General features: G+C 54.6%; 1 protein-coding gene across 2 annotated transcripts; it reads left to right on the plus strand.

Moving 5' to 3' along the window:
• The first annotated feature begins 839 nt into the window (after positions 1–839).
• On the plus strand, positions 840–18,151 carry SYNGR1 (synaptogyrin 1). 2 transcript variants are annotated; one of them, XM_050915100.1, is made up of 4 exons: positions 840–981; positions 12,503–12,740; positions 14,813–14,958; positions 17,397–18,151. In XM_050915100.1, the coding sequence occupies exons 1-4, from the start codon at positions 883–885 to the stop codon at positions 17,613–17,615; spliced, it is 702 nt and encodes a 233-aa protein (XP_050771057.1). In that variant the 5' UTR covers positions 840–882; the 3' UTR covers positions 17,616–18,151. The 2 variants fall into 2 exon arrangements, with proteins under 2 accessions (XP_050771057.1, XP_050771066.1); XM_050915109.1 differs by lacking the exon at positions 17,397–18,151 and adding an exon at positions 16,141–16,348.
• The last annotated feature ends 1,898 nt before the right edge of the window (positions 18,152–20,049 follow it).

The raw sequence follows: 20,049 nt of genomic DNA on the forward strand, positions 1-20,049 counted from the left end.
GCCTCCCAGAGTCAGGGGTTGTCCCCAAAATCTGGACTCCCCAAATTCACAAAGGGCCTTTTTCCTGCTGCCCCCTCCCAGGGACGCGGTGTCTGTAGGGTGAGGGATGTTAGAAACGAGAGCCCGAGGCACTGCTGCAGCGCAATTTTGAGGGTCACCAGGCACCTCTGCCTGGGAGCAGGCACCTGGCTGCACCCCAGGGAGCACCACCCTTGGACACCCAGGTCTCACCCGAGGGGGCCAGCCTTACCCCTCTCTGGGGGCTGCAAGTGGCGAAATACTGGTGCTGGGCTGCGTGGCAGAGGGGTGACGGGGGTAGAGAGTGTGAGCGGGTGGGGGGGCTGGCCCTGCACTTCTGCTAGGCCCTACCAAAACACAGCGGGGCAGCACCCCTGCCTCCCTCTTCCTGTGGTGGTGGGGTGGGCTGCCTTTGTACCGGGGAGGTGTTCACCCCCCTCCCCCCCAGCACACACCCCCCTCCCCCCATGCTGCACCTGCCGTGCCCTCACCCTCCCACACCCCACAGACGCTCCCCAAGCACCCCCTACTCACACTCCTGCCCCACGGACACCCCACGCCTCCCCCTTCAGAGATGCCCACTCCCCCCCCTCCCCCCCCCCGCGATGTGGCGTGGGAGGCGGCGGCGGGGGGAAGGGAGTGGGTGCGCGCTCCCGGCGCGGCGCGTCCCCGGGGGCGGGAGCGCGCGGCTCGTCGCCGCCGCCGCCGCCGGGCTGCCAGGCACGGCTCGGCGCGGCTCGGCTAGGCTCGGCTCGGCTCGGCTCGGCTCAGCTCGGCCCGGCTCGGCGCAGCCCGGCACGGCTCGGCGCAGCCCGGCACCGCCCGCCGAGCCCCCGCCCGCCTCCCGCCCACCCCCGCGCCGCCATGGACGGGGGCGCCTTCGGAGCGGGGAAAGCCGGCGGCGCCTTCGACCCGCACGCCTTCATCCGGCAGCCGCACACCCTCCTGCGGCTCCTCTCCTGGGTAAGGCCCCGCCGGCACCGGGGGCTGCCGCCGGCACCGGCACCGGGGCGGGGGGCGTCCCGCCGGGCTGCGGGGGGCTGCGGGGGGCGCGGGCGTGGGGCTCCCCCCGGGGCGGGCAGCCGCCACCGGCCCCAATCCCGACCTCTTTACATACCTGCGTACATATATATAGAATCATTATGTTATATATCATTAAATGTTATTATATATTATTATTATAATTATATGCTATTATGTACTATATATTTATTATTATATATTTTATATGTGCTTGTGCATGCATATGTATCCACATATATAGATATGCATATGTCCATTGATATGTGTCCACACCTCTAGATCCATACACACACAGATATATATGTATATGCCTCCATAAGCATTTATGGCTATATCTCTGTATATATATTCATGTATGATTGGATACATGGATCTATCTCTGGGTTTATATATCTCCATATGTATATATCTCCATATATATATCCACATATATGTGTGCACACACAGATGTACAGCCATATGTACATATATATCTGCATGTATGAATATAGGGCCATATGGGGTGAGAGCACTCTGGTTTGGGGTTTCTTCCCTGGGGAGGGAAGGGGTGAGCCAGGTTGGACCGTGGTCCCGTCTCCATTTCTGCTGTTTGGAGGGTGGCGGTGGTGTCTTCTCCTCCCCGCCCCCCCCCCCCAATGCTCATGGGTTTATGGCGGGGAGGCAGCGGGATGTGGGGTGACGGGAGGGAGCTGGGGGTGCTGCTGCGGTCCTGGCGCGGCTCCCCAGCAGGTTGGGGCTCGGGGGTCACTGGGCTCTGGCCATGCTGGGGCGAGTTGAGGGGGGCTATGGGGGCTGGACGTCGCTCTGTGTTTTATCCTCATCCTCTCACCCCCTCAACCTCCTTTCCCTGTAATGCTTTCCTCTCCATAATTTGTGGGGAAGGGGGCAGGGGGAAAGGGGAGCCTTAACGGGTGCGGTGGGGAGGGAGTGGGGTGCGAGGGGGAAGGTCTCTCCCTCTTCCCGTGACGCCGATCCCATGGCTGCCCGCGGGGCCGGCGCGTATGTGCAAGAAGGTCATTGGGATTAAGGCAGCGAGAGCTGCAGCACCGAGCCGGCGGGGGAGAGATTGAGGTCTCGGCCGGGAGCGGAGAAGGGAGGGCAGGGAGAGAGGGCGGAGGAGACACATGCGCACCGGAGCTGGGAGGAGAGGTGTCAGGCTGGCTTTGGGAAAATAAAATAAAAGCAGTGCCAGGCGGGGGAAACGAGGAGGGAAAGGGAAGGTGGCCCGGCTTGCTGGCGGCAGTGGGGAGGCAGCTCTTGTGCTCCGGGTCGGGTGGGTGGGTGATGTCCCCTCTGGGTGACGTGACTCAGAGGGTGACCGGAGAGCCCCAAGACAGCTGAGGACATGATTAATGCGGGCATGTCCATCCATCCGTCCATCCGCCCGAGCTTGTTTATGGTACAGCACATCATGCTGGGAGTGGGCTGGCCATACTGGGGCTGCCGCTGGGCGCCGGGCGAGGGGGTATGCGTGCCCCCAGCTCCTGGGCGGGTGGAGTGGAGCCAGCCTGCGTGCCTGGGGATGATGGACGTGATGTGACCTACAAAGGCTCTCCCGTTGCTAATCTCTGTGGCAGAATTTCCTCTTTCTCCCTCTTGGTCTGGTGGGTTTTTTTTCCCCTTCATCTGAGCACTGCGGGATTTTGGCTTCCCAGAGGCACCAGGTGAGGGAGAGAGAACAGGAAATACGTTTATTTTTTAATTAGGCACCTACTCGGCTCAGAGTATCTCAGACACTGTCGGCTCGCTTGCCAAGCTCAGCTCCGCACCCCGCAAGGTCTCCCCAGGCAAGGAGCGCTTCCCAGGGACTGGCATCTCCTTGGGACCCTGTGTTGTTTCCCCCTGCACATCTGACCTTGACAGAGGACAGGATGGGATTTACCCCAGGCACTTCACTTGGCTGTGGAAATTAAAGTCATTTTGCAGGAGCTGGAGGTGCTCCAGGTCAGCGGTCCAAGGGAGGCTGCCTTGGCCGTTGTGGTGCAAGGCTATGCATGCACCTCTTCTCTCCCGAAATATGAGTTCCTTCTCCTGCTTTTCCACCGGCCTGGTCTTGTCTGTCCTCCCGCAAAGCCAGGGAGACACATGCTCACCCCAGATATTTAGTTGTGGTTTTGGTCTTTTTTTTAACTAGAGACCAAGAGGGGTCCTCATGTGCATTGAAATCCTATCTCAGGCTGTCACAAGCATCAGACGCTTTATGGCCCCTTCCGTAAATTGGTTGAACTTTGCTGAAAAAAGACTAGTTCATGGGTTTTTTGCCCTTCTCACTCCCTCTGGGAGAGGGTTCAGCAGTTCCAGCAGTCGGGGCCTTCCACCATAAATCTATTCGTGGCTGAGTTTTTATCTGTTTGCTTTTGTGCTCTTGTACCCTTCAGTTTAAACGGTGCTTTTCCCTCCCTGGTGTTTTCCCCTGGGTGTATTTATAGACTGCAATCGCATCCGCACTTAGCCTTCCTATCGCCAGGCTCTATGAGCCAAACTCTTCTGGTGGTGAAGGGCTATCCCTCCCTGTGGTCTCTGTGAGAGTCTTTCATTTCACCTGCTCTTGCACGCACTGGAAGCACCTTGCCTGCCATCTCCTGAGATCCCATTTGCCTTTATCCTGCTCGTGGCATGGGTGGTCCCTTGTCTCCCCAGGGCAACCTGGAGACTCCTTTTGGCCCGTTTCACATGATGAGCTTTCATGGAGAGAAATCCTCGTGATCGCTTCCCCTGGCAGTGACCTTGTGCTCAGGTCACGCTGCCTTTTAGCAGACTTTATGATGGCACAGAGGTGCATATAGCTTTTTACCAACAGGCAGCAAAACTGGCTCCTGCCCAGGGAGTTTGCAGCCCAATCGAGATGGCGGCAAATCTCCAGGGAGAGCTGCAGGATTAGGAGCAGATGGGGTGGCCAAAGATTATTTATGTTGCTCCTTCCTGAGGAGGAGATGGCATAGGTTTGACAAGGAGGATGCTAAACTATGGAAAGAGGTTTGCAATTCTGGAGCATCTGTCCACCGTGACAGTGTTGTGAGGCAGCTCAGGTTTCTTGGGTGCTTTGGAGGTCAGGCACAGCAGAATAAGTATGCATCTCCCTACAGGAAGGTTGCCTGGCGTGGGTGCTGGCAAGTGGTGGTGGTCCTGCAGAGCGCCCGTGTCAGGTTTGGGTGTTCAGCCTCGGCATGAGCCATTTCTCTGCTGCTGCCTGCCCCAGATACACTTGCCTGGATGAAACAGCACCTTGTAGTGCAGGGAGGCAGCCCTATGGAGCAGTCCCTCCTGAGCATCTCTGCTGGGGATGCCTCCAAGGGCATCTGGATCTTGCAATGAGGGGACTTGTCCAGTCTGGCTGGACTGAGGCTTGCACAACGAAAGCAATGTGCTGCTGGAGGATCCCGGAGGCTTCCCCACCTCTCTGTGGGGAAGGGCAGAAAAACTCCCTCCCTATTCCCAGCGGTGGTGAAGAGAAGACAAGCAACTTGCCCTGTTGCGATGGGTGGCTGGAGTTTATTCCGAGTCTGGGTCTTTCAAGGCATTGCTCCATGCTGTGCCACTTCGCTTGCCGCTGGCTGCAACACGGAGGCGTGCTCTGAGCTGAGCTGCATGGCACAGCTGGTGCCCTACAGTAGATGGGACATGGGTGCATGGGTGGGTTTTTTACCACCCTGCCATATAAACCTGCTTTCAGCCTGCTTAGATGACCCAACAGCTGGAGCTAGTGGTGCTACAGCTGGAGCTAGTGGAGCTAGGTGACCCACACCAAGCTGGAGCTGTGCTACGGTACGTGGCTCCAGGATCATTCTTGAAATAAAGCAGGTGAGCGTCGGCACATCCCTGCGTAGTCCCGTCGCGCCCTAACCCACAGTGCTCTCCGCAGCCAGCGCAGGGGAGCTGGGAGGCTCCTTTGCAACCCACAGTCACTGGATGTAGCGCTGGCTCCATAAATAAGTAAAATGCTAATTGAAACAGGTTGTTCCAGGCGCTCCTGACTGCTTGGAAACCTGCTCACTGGAGAAACTGAAGCGCTGCTCGGTGTAAAAGGCTAACAAGGCAAAAGTAACTCACTTTTTGGAGGCAGGCCCAGCTAGGTGGCTTGAGTCAGAGTATCTCCAACCGCAGCAGCGCAGGCAAAGCAACCCATTAAAACTTGCCACACGGATTGAGACACCAAATCTCTCTCTGACGCCAAGGGCATTACCCCTCTGGAGGGAGGTTCAGTGAGGAGAGGCACTGCCTGCCCTCCATCTCCTCCTCCATCACCTGCTGCCGTTGCCACCATGTCCCCTGGCTGGTGGGAGCACGCAGACGTTTTGAGCCAGGACGGGAAGCACTGTCCCCTGTCTCTGCAGGCACAGCATGTCCCAGGCAGCTCCGGCTGAGCAGGCAAGGCAGGGGAAGGACGGGAACTATGTCCCCGGCCTCGCTACGACAGGCTGGCGCCTGCAAGCTGGAGGACAGGGGCAAGCCCCGGCATGGCAGGGAGCCCCATCTCCTGCCTTGCCAGCGGGTCCTGGCTCACGGCGCTGACGCCCTGCTTACGACACCCTTTGCCTCTTCCCCCCATGCTGCCCTTTGCCGTATGGAAAGGACACCTGGCGTGGGCTTGCAGTGGCAGTTACACCGAGCCTTAGAGCCCAGGGGCCACGTTAGTCTCAAACCAGCTGCAACCTCCACCTTCTTTCTGTCCCGGCTAAATTTAGCTAAGAAGTTCTCCGTGTTTGTGGACCATAGCCCACGCTCTCTGCCTCTGCTCCTCCACGTGATTTTTGCCCCAGCCACCATGCTCACTGTCTGCGTGCTTGTGAGATACGTTGGCACACGATGAAAGAAACACAGCGGTTCAAAGCACGTGCTTTGAGTCAAGCCCTAGGTACGGTTCTTCATAGGATCCCCTTCTTGGGTCAGGTTTTGGGGGGATTGCTGTCACTGGGATTGGGTGAGAGGCCACGTCAGAAGATGTGCAGAGCCACAGGGTGATTCACGGTTGGATACAGCAGGTCGTGTTGTTTCCAGGATAGCATTTCCAGGAAAGATCTTGGAGCGGGAACAAATCTCTCATTAATGGCATCTGCAGATAAAAATCTGAGAAATAGCACATAGGGACCAAAGGCAGTCAGAAATATGAGCAAAAAAATAAGATAATCGTATGTAGTCTGCTATTTCAAAACATGAGAGGCACACAGGTGAGGAGCATAGAAACTGCATGGAGATGAGACATGGCTACAGCAAACATTTGTGGCAAGACAAGGCAGCAGAGAGGACTAGTGTGGCTGTGAGAGGAGCAGAGACAGGTGGCAGTGGATGCAGTCCTCCACCTAGGCTGGCACAGCCAAGCCAAGCAGCGTTGTTAGAAAGAAAACTGAACTCTTCCTCATGGAAAAAGATGCAACTTTTGGGCGGTCACTTTGCTGAGCAGCGACCTGGCGATATAGGGGCCATCTGGAAGGCACAGAAGGACCTGGATACCACCACGGAGGTGTGGCCATGGGGAGTTGTCACTAGTCACTCTGGTGGGACAGAAGATGCTGTTTGGCCACGAGAAGAGCGTGAGACCCGTGGGACTGGATGGACCTTCCTGAAGTCGCACTCTCTGACACAGCTCCCTGTTACACCAGTGGGCATCTTCCCACGGCGAAGCTCTTCCTCCCTCCCCAGGGTGGCACGCATGGCTGCTCAGCCTGGGCCTGGCTGTCATCAGAGGCTTCCCGGCTGCTGGCTCCCCGAGTGCCCCAGCATCGCCCGGGGCTTGGGCTGCTGTGGGGGGGAAGATTGACCCAGGCATGGGTCTGGCGGGAGGCGGAAGGGTTAATGGCCAGCCTGTCAGCTGCCAAGCCATGTGTGATTTTTTCCCGGCTGGCCAGGAAAGCCTGTCCCAGATCCCGTGGCAGGAATTAGGGATGCAGAGCCTTTCCATCACCTGCTCCGGCTCAGCCCGGGCTGGGGAGCTGGTGCCACGTGGCTGCTGGCCAGGGAGGGTGAGCTGGGAGGGAGGTGCTGGTGTATCCATGCTCTTCCCCCATCCCATGCTCAGGGGAATCAGGTACAAATGGGTATGGGGAGGCTGGCCCCCTCCAGCACCTGCACAGGGCTCAGACATGCCATCGAGACCGTGGGCAGGAATCGTTTGCTGCCTGCATGGTGCCGGCTGGAGGCAATAAATAGAGGCCGCCTGTTTCCAAGCTGCCAGTCCCATGTGTATCAAAAGCTGCATATGTTTTCTTCAAAATGAACTAAATACAAGTAGATTTAATGATGATGGTAATAATAATAACCCATGTCTGTGCAGGGCTCTCCAAAGCTTTCCAGAGACTCCATTTGCAAGTGGCTGAATGAAAATGAAAGCCAGATCATCTCTGCCAGTTTATTGTTTACACTCTCCCCCACTCTTGCTTTCTTTTTAAACAGATTTATTCCTGGTCATTAGCAGATCAGACACAGAAGAGGTTATTGCTTCATTCTGCCTGAGGTGGATTTGATTTGAAGGCCCATGAGGAATATTATGCCACCAAACTATTTCCTCTCTGTAATAGAATAAAAAGAGGGTGAGGGAGAGGCAACACCCCGTGTGACAGAGCCTGTGACCAGAGGGCACCGCAGCGAGCCCAAGCAGGTGGCTTGACAGAAACCCTCTTCAGCCTCATCGCCGCTACAACCATCGTGGGGATCTTGGGGATGAAGTCAGGAAGCAGCGTGACAAACTCCTGGGATGAGATGCAGGAAAATCCTAGTGCGCCGCCGGAGGCTGACCATGCTGTGCATCCATCACATGATGCTCAGGAGCGTCTGATGCACGGCTGGGGATGGGCAGCATGGTGGAAAGCCTCACATGATGCTCAGAAGGTTTCGCCTGGCTTTCTGCCAGGCTGGGCCTGCAGCGAGGAGGTGGGGAGGGACCGGAGAGCCTCTCTTCTGAGGGCTCATCTCTCGCTTTTGCCTCTGGCAAAATCAGATCACGCGGTTCAGTGAAAGAAAAAAAAAACAGGTCTTTTATGGTGGGATGCAGCCTTTTGCCTGTTGTGAGCCCTTACACGTCTGTAATGGCCAGCACGAGCTCCTTGAGAAACGGGGACAGGGAAACTCTCAGCCTCTCCTCGTCTCCTCCCCGCAGTGCTTAGCATTACATTCATTTTGCTGCGTCTTTCAGCAAGTTGCTCTGTCTCTGTCAGCTTTGCAAAGTGCGTGGCTCTGGGCTTCGCTTGGTGTCTTGGAGCTCTTTGATGAAAACAGAAGTCTAGGAAAATCACTGCAACAACCTGTGTGGATGCAATGTTTGAGGAGCGGTGAAGTCGAGAAAAGCCAGGTCCCAGCAGCAACGCTGAGTTGGTCAGATCTTCTCCATGCGCTGTTTTCTGTCCCTTTTTTTGAGCGTAGCCGAATATATTACTGCATATTAAATGTGCACCTCCAGACAGGCTGCACACCTGCCCAATTAACGTTGCTCTTGGAGGCTTAAGGAAACCCTCTCAACCTGAAAATCTAGTTACTTCAAGTCCTGTTAACTGACTTAAGCAGCCTCGCTGAAGAAATGAGGCCGCTCAAGTGCACCAAGCTGGGAATGGCTGGCTCGTTTTTGTCGCTGAGTGTAGGAAAGCAGCTAATGATCTCCCTCTGCGGAGCAGAAGGATGGGCTGCGTTTAGGAGCGTCGGGATGCAGTGCTTTGCGCCTGCCTCCTGTCAGCCTTGGGAAAAGTCACTTCCCTGCGTCTCGGTGCTCAGTCAGGAGAAGACTCCCGCCATCTTCTCCTCGCCTCCACTTTGCAGCCGGATGTGTATTTTGGACCATTTTATTAGTGGCTGTAGGCAAGACTTTGTGCAGCGAGGATTCACTATGCCAAACAGGGGTAGAAAGAACGAGCAGCGGTAACACAGAGGGGCAAGAGGCTTGTGCCAGTGCTGCTGGTAGCTGGCATTTCTTCAGAGGTCCTGCAGATGTAATGGGAACCGGAACATAAATGCTTCATCCTTGCAAACTTGATGCTTTGTTTATAATCCAGGCAGACATTCATACTGCACCTGCTGCCTGGATCATCTTTGCATGGGCACGGATTGTGAAATCAAGGAAATGAAAAATACTTGCTCTTTCTAAGATGACTTGCTACGTCAGTGAGCTTCCACCCACCCACCCCATTACCAGCAAGAAGTAGCTGCCATGGATTAAGCGTGCAACAGTTTCTCCTGAGGGCTGCAAGATCTGGGCTCTTACAATTATAATTTTTTCTAGGAAATTGTCTGTGCATCCGTTGCAATGGTTTCTGGGTACAGAAACTGGCATAAAATGGGAGATGCTGCCTGTCTGCAGCAGCAGCAATTGCCTCTGCTGCCCAGCTCTGCCTGTCGGTCTGAAACCTCTGGTTTGAGCCTGCCTGTCCTTGCCCAGTCGGTGTTATCCAGTCCAGCTCAAGGCTTCTGTGCACAGTGGATCCTCACAGCGTTTTGCTGTGCCATGAGGGTGGTGGTAGCCTGGCAAAGGGAGCAAGCCCTCTCCACTGCCGCTGACTGCCCTCTCTGCAGCGCTGGGGAGTGGAGCATGGACCAGAGCTGATACCAGTGGTGAGGAAAACACGGAGAGAAGGAGACGTCCCTTAAGATACTGTGCTTTGGTCCGTAGAAAGCTTTCCTAAGGACAAAGAGTACTTTGGGGTGGCTGTTTCAGGAAACAGAAGATAAGCATCTGCCGTGACTGCTCACAAGTGAGAATACCCTTAGTGGAATCTCCCCAGAAAACTCCTAAGGTCATCTTAAATCAGGTGCTTGCCAGTAAACCATACCTTGGGCACCTCCAGGCTGCAAAACAGGTTTCTCTTCATAGAAGAGAAGTTGTGGCATCTTGGCTGACCGAAGATGGAGAAAGGAAGTTAGGAATGCCACCTCTGCTTGAAAATTAGGGAGAGGGACATGTCCCTCTGGTCTCTTGACTCTGAGCTGTGTCTTTACGACGTGCCAGCATAAAAAGGTATGAAAGAGCAAATGCAAAAAGGAATTATTCTGCTTCTTTCGCTCGCAGATGAGAGCTTTTCCAGGCCAGCAGCAACACCAAAGATAAGAACAGATGAAAGACGTGTATCAGGATATGAGCAGAGTAAACAGAGGTGTCTCTGGGGAGAGGCCGTTACAGAAGTTCATTCATCCCAAATGAGTAAGCAGAGACTCGCAATACAGCTCGTTGCAAGGGTTGACCTGACTCAGGGAATTGACGTTTTACCAGTTTTGAGCTCTAAACCAAAACTGAACACCAGACTATGCCACTTTTGAGGCTGTTTCTCATCTTCCAAAGAGAAGATACACTTTCTGTCTAATGCTGTGGAAAATGGGGCACCCACTTTGTAATCCCAATATGTGGAGGTTGGTACTTCAGGTGGCAGCATCAGTACTGGTCACAGCCTCACATTGGGATGTCACTTCAGGAGTCTGTCAGCTCCCCCTCAGGTTAGAGGAACATGGCGTTACTGCCAATGGTCCTAGGCAAGACTGTCAGCCCAGCCGGTTGTGAAGGTGTGCGAGACTTCCCGCTGAAAGAGCCTGGCTGTACTTGTGTGCAATTTTGCTGCTTTCCAAACCATTCAGGCTGAAATTTTGAAGACCAGACCTTTGCTTCAGGCAGAGGAGATTTTTATTTAATTTTCATGGGCAATTTCTGCAAAGTATGATCAATCTTGACTTTCAAGAAGGAGGAGGAGGAGGAGAAATCAGTTGTTTTTTCTTCTAAGCTTAGAACGCTCTTGTGAACTTTCAGAGAACCCATACAGTCTCCACGCTTAGGAGCACCGGCTTCCAGCTTTTTTAGTTTGCTCTAGTGTGTCAAAAATACGCCCAATCTCAGCAACCCAAGTGTGACCCAATTATGAGCCTTGGGGTGAAAAAATAATATTGGTGTCAGTGGATACTTGTTCGAGTTTGGCAGCTGAAACACGGTCAGCGTTGAGTATCTGCCCAGGGGCTGTTGGGGACCGTGGGTAAGGTTTTTCCGCTGGTTCTTGATGCCACAGGTCAAACAACAGAGGTCTGTGCTGTGGATCTCAGGCATCCAACCCCACCGATGACAGATGGTGTATTGGGTTGGCATTAATCAACAGTTAATTTTCCCTGCACTCACAAAGCTGCTTCTCTGCTTTCTGGGTTGTCTGCCGTGTCCTCTTCTGGTGCTTGGCTGGGTTAAGTGGTACTGGGGTCCTTCTGACCTAGCAAACCCTCAGACCTACCTCCACTCCCTGCAGGAGACTTGGCCACCTCATCTTCTTGTGTGCTGCTTCTCCTTGGGGACTGGGTGGTGGTTCCAAGGGTGCCGGGCTCCTGTTGCGCAGACAACTCCCAGGCTAGCAGAGTGCCCCGGTGACGTCCTAGTGCATGTCATATGTATGTTCACCCCATGCTTGAGGTCCCATTTCCCATCTGCCTGGGACCCTCGCAGGCAGCCTGCAGGCGGGTTGTTCCTACTGAGGGTCTCAAGATGCCCTGCAAAGAAAAATCTGTACATGCTGCCTTAATCTTCCCCTCTTTCTTCTGTGGCTGTGAGGGGAAGCTGTTTATTTGAGATGCAGGACTGGGGCTGCTGTAAATAGCTCTCTGCTTTGGTAAACCTGCTGCGTCAAAGAGGGACAGCCTTGTGGCAGGTGACGAAGGCTAAGCCCGTGAGCGAAGATCAGACCAGCAACTGCGGATTATGGCATTTCTACCTGGACTCATCCTTAATTCTACCTGATTTAAAATAACATGCAGCGGCAGTGGCGGTGATGGGTAGGGAGGAGTCATGGTGGCCCAGCCACGTGGACCTGGAGGGGGGATGTTTGGCCTGTGAAATCTGTGGGGAAGGTTGGAGCGTGTCGGCGTATGGGTGAGTGGGCAGAAGGATAGGCAGTGTCATGGGCTGGGCTGATGGAAAACTGTTCGAGAGAGGTGTGTGACGTGAGGGGAGATGGGCAGAGCGGGAGCCCGGCAGAATGGAGCTGCAGAGCAACCAGGGCTGTGGATTGTGGGAGGGTGGATGGGGAAAAGAGCGTAGTAGCTGGATAGATAAAATTAGTGAACAAATGCGTGGTAGAAACAATGAATTCCTAGAAGGGAAAGGAGTGGGTGGGAGAAGTGCAGACTAAGAGGATTTCCACTACTTGGAGCCCTTGTATGCGGGCACCCGCACCAAAACCATATCCCAATTTACACTCCATGTCGCCTCCCTGTGTGTCTGTGGGAAGCCACCCTTACTCCAGACTGCGACTGCTTTACATCGCTTTAGATCAGATGGATAAAAATGCTCAATCTAAAAGTGTCCTATTTTAAGTTAATCCTCAGAAATAAAATGAGACCATCTCCCCAATAAATTCCCCCTGGCTATAGCCCAGGCAAGGCAGCGGGACAGGAGCTCAGCAGAGCAGAGAGGTGCCTGCGAAGGGTGTCAGTCCCCTGCAGAGCTCTGCTCCTTTGTGCTGGTCCAGAGAGATGGGGCTTGCCCTGATGTGTCTCCTGCCTCCCTCCCTGCCAGGTGTTCTCCATCGTGGTGTTCGGCTCCATTGTCAATGAAGGGTACGTGAACCGCTTGCACGAGACAGAGGAGCACTGCATTTTCAACCGCAATCGCAATGCCTGCAACTATGGCATTACCGTGGGTGTCCTCGCCTTCCTCAGCTGCCTTCTTTACCTGGCTCTGGATGCCTACTTCCCGCAGATCAGCAGCGTCAAGGACCGCAAGAAGGCAGTGCTCTCGGACATCGGAGTCTCGGGTGAGCTTCCTGGCCGATTGGCCATAGTGCCCCTCTCCTCCGCCGGCAAGGGAGAGGGAGGGAGCTTCTGCCGCCTTGCAGGCCAGGTCCCTGCTAGCAGGGAGGTCTTTGGGTTCCTTACTCTCTCAGACCTTCTCTCTCTCTCTTTTTCTTTCCCTTTCTCTTCTTAGCCAGTCTGGCTGATGCCTCTCTGCTGTTCTCCATAGGCATAGCTCAGGGAGCCCTTTAGGATCAGCAGGTCTTGCCTCCCTACATGCTTGTGCTTGCTAAGGGCAAGTGTTGATGCCTCTGGAGATGGTACTTCCTTCTTTTTCCAGCTCCAGGTGATTGAACCCTATATATTTTAACATAAAAAAATGTTGAGGGTTTCATGCAGACTGACTAAACCAGTCCTCCTAGGTTACCTGGCATTCCCCATGTGAATAGCTGTGCAGGACGTCATCCAGCCCTGAGGCTTATTCTAACTTATAGTCAGATCTCTCCATCCCCAGTATTGTGTTGAAGTGACAGAGTGATGGTGCATGCGTATGTGCATGTGTAATGCCAGTCAGCAGCATCATGAGGAGGCCCTTTGCTCTCGTCCTGTGATCCCGAGTCACTCTCCTGGCTTATTCTGGCCATACAGGCAAACTTCTCCACGTCAGGTTCCCCCCACAGTTTGTCAAAGGGGCCACAAGTGGAGCAAGGGCAGGATCGGGTGCAGCATGTTGAACTTGTTTAGGTCTTCTGGCCTGCAAGTTTGTTCACGGTTCGCCCTTTGCCTAGCAGTCCTGTGTACAGCTAACAAGAGAAGGGGAAGGGCTGAGCCTTGTTTTGCTGCCACTTAGGAACGCTTATTTCCCTCGCTGCTGGGTATCTGGCTGCGCCTGGTAAAGAGGGTGAGTCCCACTCCTCCCCACCAGCTGCCAGTCTGGACTCGGGGCTCCCCCCTACCTTCACCCCTTTCCCGGGGGTGCAGCATGTTAGTGATCCTTCAGCACCTTTCCTCGGTGTGAGCCCCTGAGCCTGTGCTGTCCTGAGCAAAAGCTGGTCTCTGTGCAGCTGCAAGCCGGCTGCTTCCCACTCTTCTGCAGCTCCCTGGGAAGGAATTGCTCTTTGCTTGTCCTTGCAGGACAGGGTTGCAAAGCAGTGGCTGTTTCAGAGAGCCCAGGTGATCGCTCCTGTACTGGACGCCCTTCAGGCTCCCTCCCAAGGCCAAATGCAAGTCCTATGATCAATCCAAACACAAGCAAATGAACTCTCCTGAGGTACTTTCTGCAGACACCTATCGTCACCTTGACAATTTAGCCATCAGCGAGCCTGCCAGCTTGCTTGGGCTTAGACAGGTGTCGTGGTTTAACCCCAGCCGGCAGCTAAGCACCACGCAGCCGCTCGCTCACTGCCCCCCCACCCCTGGGATGGGGGAGAGAATCAGGAAAAAAAAACTCGTGAGTTGAGATAAAGACAGTTTAATAGGACAGAAAGGAATGAAAAACAATGATAATGATAATAATAATAATATGACAATAGCAATACTAAAAGAATTAAACTATACAAAGCAAGTGGTGCACAATGGAATTGCTCACCACTCGTTGACCGATGCCCAGTTAGTTCCTGAGCCGCGATCCCCCCTCCCAGTTAACTCCCCCCAGTTTATATACTGGGCATGATGTCATATGGTATGGAATAGCTCTTTGGCCAGTTTGGGTCAGCTGTCCTGATGGTGTCCCCTCCCAGCTTCTTGTGCCCCTCCAGCCTTCTTGCTGGCTGGGCACGAGAAGCTGAAAAATCCTTGACTTAGTATAAACACTACTTAGCAACAACTAAAAACATCATTGTGTTATCAACATTCTTTTCCTACTAAATCCAAAACACAGCACTATACCAGCTATTAGGAAGAAAATTAACTCTGTCCTAGCCGAAACCAGGACAACAGGCTGCTCAGTCAGAGTTTGGCCCAGTCTGCAACACACTGGTGGGTCTCGTAGGGTTGAAGTTTCCAGAGAAAAGTGATGTGTTTATGTTCTGTTAACACGTACCTTCTTGATGTCTCTCCCCTTCCCCTTTGGCATGCTGGTGGTGGTCCATCCCAGCCTTTTGGGCATTCCTCTGGTTCGTTGGCTTCTGCTTTCTGACCAACCAGTGGCAAGCTTCAAAAGAAGAGGACAACCCATTGAATGAGGGAGGGGATGCAGCCCGAGCAGCCATCACGTTCTCGTTCTTCTCCATCTTCACCTGGGTGAGTACAGCAGCCATGATGCTGGATCACGTGTCCTCTGCACTGTATTAGCTTGTGGGGAATGGAAGGTGACTGGCTAAGAGTGATTCCTTCTGAGATCTCAGTTCACGTGGCTTCTGAGAAGGAAAAGCAGGAGGGAAGGTGGTTAGGAGGTAAACTTGGGAAGCAAGGACTCAAAAACTTACATGGAAGAAGGTGCTAGAGCATTAATAAGCACAATGGGAAAGACGGTCCCATATCGCGGAAAGGAGTGTCCTTGACAAACCTCTAATATGACCTTGGACAAGCCAGATCCCCAAGCATCATTTTCCCTGTGCGTCAGAGGACTTGAACAGCATTTTCCCCTCACAGAAGCTAAGCAGAGAAGGGAGCTCCAGGTCGGGGGTTGCGCCCATCTCCCTCCCTGCTTTGCTCCCATCACATGAAATGTCATCAGTTGCCACAAGAGGCTGCGATCGGCGTCCCTCTGGGCTCTCTGTTTGCGCCCAGGACTGCAGCGCTGCCTCACTGGGTTGCCTCTTAGGAAGGTGATCGTGCTGTCTCTTAAGACTGCCCTTTCCCCAGCAATTCTTTATTGCTAGTTTCCTGGAAAAACTGTGGTGTGCAATATAAATATCCCCCATGATTTCTTCCCGTCTCTGAAAGCACCAAGCCCAAGTGATTTTTGTCTGAAGTGACAGGATAGTGCCAAGCAGGAAGGCATTTTAGTCCAGTCTTCATGCGTAAGTCCTTGTGGCTTTATCTTCTCCTCTCCCTACAGGCCTTAAAGTTGGGCGGGGGCCAGGTAGGAAGGGTGCCGTAAGACCACGAAGCTGTCAGAGAGGAAGGGGGGCTGCAAAGGGTTGTGTGGTCAGCACCCTCGCCAAGGTGACACCAAGCAGGGGCAAGGGACAGCGGCGTGTCTGTCCCCTCCACGAGCTGCGTCCTGCACTCGAGTGCTGCTGAAAGCCCCTTGCAAGCTCCAGCAGAAAGTGTGACAAGGAGCAAGGCTTTTGCAGGGGGTCCCTCAGGACCCTTTTTGAGGTGCCACCACCTGCAGTGGTCCTCCCCGATGCACGGGCTTGCGAATGGCTAAATAGGCATCCTCTTCCCCTGGTTCCTTGGGGTTTTTATTGCAATCAAATTCTCTGGTTTGCTCTTCCTTACTGATTCTCCTCCCCACACCCCTCTCTCTCCTCACAGGGCTTCCTCACGTTTCTGGCTTTCCGGAGACTGAGAGACATTACTTTTCAGGAAGAATACAACACCCTGTTCCCTAACTCCCCGTCCTTGCTGCCTTAGTGCCCCTCGCTGATGGGGGAATTTGGGAGAAGGGGTGGAGGGATGCAGCTGGAGGAGGTTACTGAGCAGAGACGGTTCCAACGCCCCAACCATGGGTGTGTGGTCACTGCAGGGCATGGGGTGGGAAGACGTGGGCCATTGAACTGGAGTGGGGTTGTCCACTGAACAGGGGATCTCCCTCTGGGGAGTTGGAACTGGCAATTTCTTCTCCTCCTCTGCTCCCTTCTCTCCCTCACCTGTACCCTAACTAATGCTGCGTAACACCGCTGTGCCTTTCTTTTGATGACTGCTCAGACCTAATACTTCAGCCAGGAGATGCCCTCTGCCCCCACCATTTCCTCCCAGGCCTCATTCTCCAAAAACCTCTCCCCCCATCACCTGCTAGACTGCTCAACTCTATCAGGGATGCTCTGGGACAACAAGCCATGCCTGCTGGGGTCTGCGATGCTGAACCCTGTGCTCGGGGTTCCCTCAGTCCACCAAAGGGTGTCCTGCCTGCAGTGCCTGGGGCAGGAGGCAGCAGTAAGCTTGCTAACCATCCCCTGGTCTGGGAAGCAGCTGCCTTGCCCCCTGCTGCTCCTTCCCAAGGTCTGTGCTGCACTGTGTGGATGTTGGCCGGTGAAGGGGTTACAAGGAGTGACCACTACCTCGCTACTCCAGGTCAAATCCTGCTCTCCTTCCTGGCCTCTGCAGGCAAAACGGCTGCGTACATCCAGCCTGGCAGCCAAACCTCCTGCGGTGTTGCTGAGGCAGATCGCCTTCCCAGGGGCAGGAGGGGCTGAATGGGATAACCACATGCCTACTGAGCCTCTGCAACCTGTGCCACGTCGGTGAAACCCCACCACCAGGCAGGAGGTGCCCAGCACACCCCAGAGACAGCGGGGAGCCCCGGCAGGCTGCATGCAGCCAGCTGGGCTCGCAGCCATCCCTGCCCAGCCCTCCTCTCTCCCGGCAGGCTCGTGCTTTCTGTGGGGCAGCCTGAACCTCCATGCTCTCGGGGGTGTTTCACCGGCGGTCTGCCAGGCGGGCCTCACACACTAATCCATAACCACTACTAACCCCACTTTTGTTTGTTTGTCTTTCTCGGTACGTTCCCCCTCTCTTTCTCCCCTCCCCTCTCTGCTTCCCATCTCTTCCCTCCACCTCCTCCCTTAAAGGTGGGCCAGGCATTCCTGGCGTATCAGCGGTTCCGGCTGGGTGCCGATTCGGCCCTCTTCTCCCAGGACTACATGGACCCAAGCCAGGACTCCGGCATGCCTTATGCTCCCTACACGAATGAGGAGGATGCTACAGATGCAGTGGGGACGTACCAGCAGCCCCCTCCGGCAGATGCTTTCGACACTGAGACACAGGGGTACCAAACGCAGAACTACTGAGTCACCAATGCCCCTTTCCCTTCCCCTTTCCCTTCTGTCCCCTTTCCCACTGCCGGCAGAAAGCCGAGGCACAAACCAGAGACGTGCGTAGTGGCACAAGAGGTGGCTCTCAGCTATGCTCCAGCCTTCTGGGTCATCTGTTTTTATTTATCGTTTTTAAAAAAGGAAGAAAAAAGAAAAAAAGGTTTCCCCATCACCTCTTCCTTCTCCTCCCCGCCAAAAGTACCTGCCAGAACCAAATTCTTCCAAAATCTGTCACTGCATTGTGACAGGAACGTCCCCCCTTCCCTCCTCTCCCTCCTGCCTTGCTGCGGAGGGCAGAGTCTAGCCAGTGGGCAGGAGAGGGGCTACAGCACCAGCAGGGCAGGGGAGAGGGTGTTGGAGGCAGAAGGGAAGGAGTGAGAGGGACCAGGGACCTTCCTAGAAGAGATGGTGTCGCTAAAGGCTGGAGTAGATGTGGGAGCATCTGAATTGGGCTGGATGGCCCGGTGGCTCAGGGAGGGGGACGGTGTTGGAGTCAGCATGCAGGAGTGCAAGGGTGGAGGGGAGGCTGGAGGGGAGTGGGAACAGCATCCCCCGTGCAAAGACAGGGCGGCTTTTCTCTGCCACACGGTAGTGAGGGAGGAGTGCTTTATTTTTAGAGGATTTGGGGAGAAGGTATTGGGGGTGGGGAGCACAAAGAGATAAAATGGGAAGGGAAGGAGGAAGATTTGCAGGTACAATCAAAAACCACAGGCACGTCTGTAGGTTACAGCAAGAGACTCAGCAGAGCACAGGGGCAGTGCCACGAGAGTCACTCCTTCCCCAGCCCCCTTGGATTGAGGTGGAGGAGGTTCCCCTCACCTGTACGTCCTGCTCGCCACTCTTCTCAGACCAGTGTTTGGTGAGGCAGGAGGGGAGGCATGCCCAGTCCCTGGCCCCCAGACGCAGTGCCTGTGGGAGGAGGGATGGAGGAGGTGGGCTTCTAGGGGGCCCTGAGAGCCCTTGTCCCCAGCTGCGGCTGGTTCGAGGGGGAGAGGAGAGCTTTGCCATTTCACCGTGGGCAGGAGGAGAAGAAAGCCAGTTTCACTCCTCAGGTCCTGCTGAACCCTCCTCTGTTCCTCTGCCACCACAGTGCAAAGCCTCTTGCTGACACCATCTTTGTAGCACACAGGAATGGAGCAGGACTCCCCCTGGAAACAAATACTGCTGCTGGGATGGCCAGCGTGCATCTGGCTCTTGCACAGCGGTGCAACCAAGCAAGGAAGGGTCCTGCCGTGCACGGCTGCGCTTCGCCTCCCACTCAGATGGGGAGGAGGTCTTGGTGTGCAGAGAATTGCTTGGGCCCAGACTGAGCTCTCTGAAAACTGGTCTTAGTGTACTTTACATAGACTATACCTTAGTGCATCTTCTGCAGCATCTCAGATCCTGGCTGTCTTTAAAGCTTCACCTAGGTGGCAGTAGTGACTCTCAGACAGAGCTGGTATGGACATCATTCCACACTCCTCATTATTTTGCTTCAAGTAAAGACACAGCTGTGGAAGCACACTCTTTATTCCAGGATAGAAGTAAGGGCTATGTGTGAAGATGGTCCCTAAAGGGAAATAATTCAGCAATAGCCACCTGGACAATTATCCCCAGCACAGACATCTCTCAGAGCACAAGAAGCGGGGTATGCCTTACAGCAGTGAGGAGCTCCATCCCCCAGGCAGCCACTCCACTCCACGCAACACTAGCCCCAGTAGCAGAGATCAGGAGCAGATCCAAAATCCATAGGTGCTCCCCCTGAGCATCCAGCCTATTCCCCATAGCATCCTTAGGAGTCGGGAGGAGGGGACACAGGTCTGGCCTGTGGTCATGTGAACATCTCATCTGAAGGACACTGAGGTTATCAGTCCTTCCCCTCCTCCCAGCACGGCTCCGCTCCAGCTGCCCCACAACACTAGGAAAGGGGCAGAAACCGTAGAGCTGCAGGCCTCAAGAGGGAAGGGGGGCAGTTGTTCTCCGCTGTATATAGGCACCGTTTCTACCTGCTCCTACCAGCAGACTTGTGCTGCCGGTGGCTGTCCCTATGGCTTGTCCTCCCCATGGCTTGCCCCCACTTGCTGGTAGTTAACCACTGGGGAGGACAGGAGAGGGGGACCAGCTAGCCCCGTGGACGCACCAGGAGGGACTGGGCACACATCCCTTGCTCTGTGGCTGCAAGTGAAAGCAATACTGTAAATAGGAGGGGTATTTTTTGGAGGAAGCCCCTTGGGCTTCTTTTTCTGTGGGCTCAGCCTAATATTTAGGCTTGAGAGGGGGTTACTTTATTGAGAGAGGTTCGTTATGACTGTGGCTGTGGGGAGAGCTCCCTCCAGTCCGTCTCTCCCGCCGGGGGAGAGGAAAGAACGAATGACGAGGTGGAGGAGGAGAAAAACTAGTTGTACTCACCCAGACTCATCTGTGTCATCCT

This window comes from Gymnogyps californianus, chromosome 1, assembly GCF_018139145.2.
Source record: "Gymnogyps californianus isolate 813 chromosome 1, ASM1813914v2, whole genome shotgun sequence".
Classification (NCBI taxonomy): Eukaryota; Metazoa; Chordata; class Aves; order Accipitriformes; family Cathartidae; genus Gymnogyps; species Gymnogyps californianus.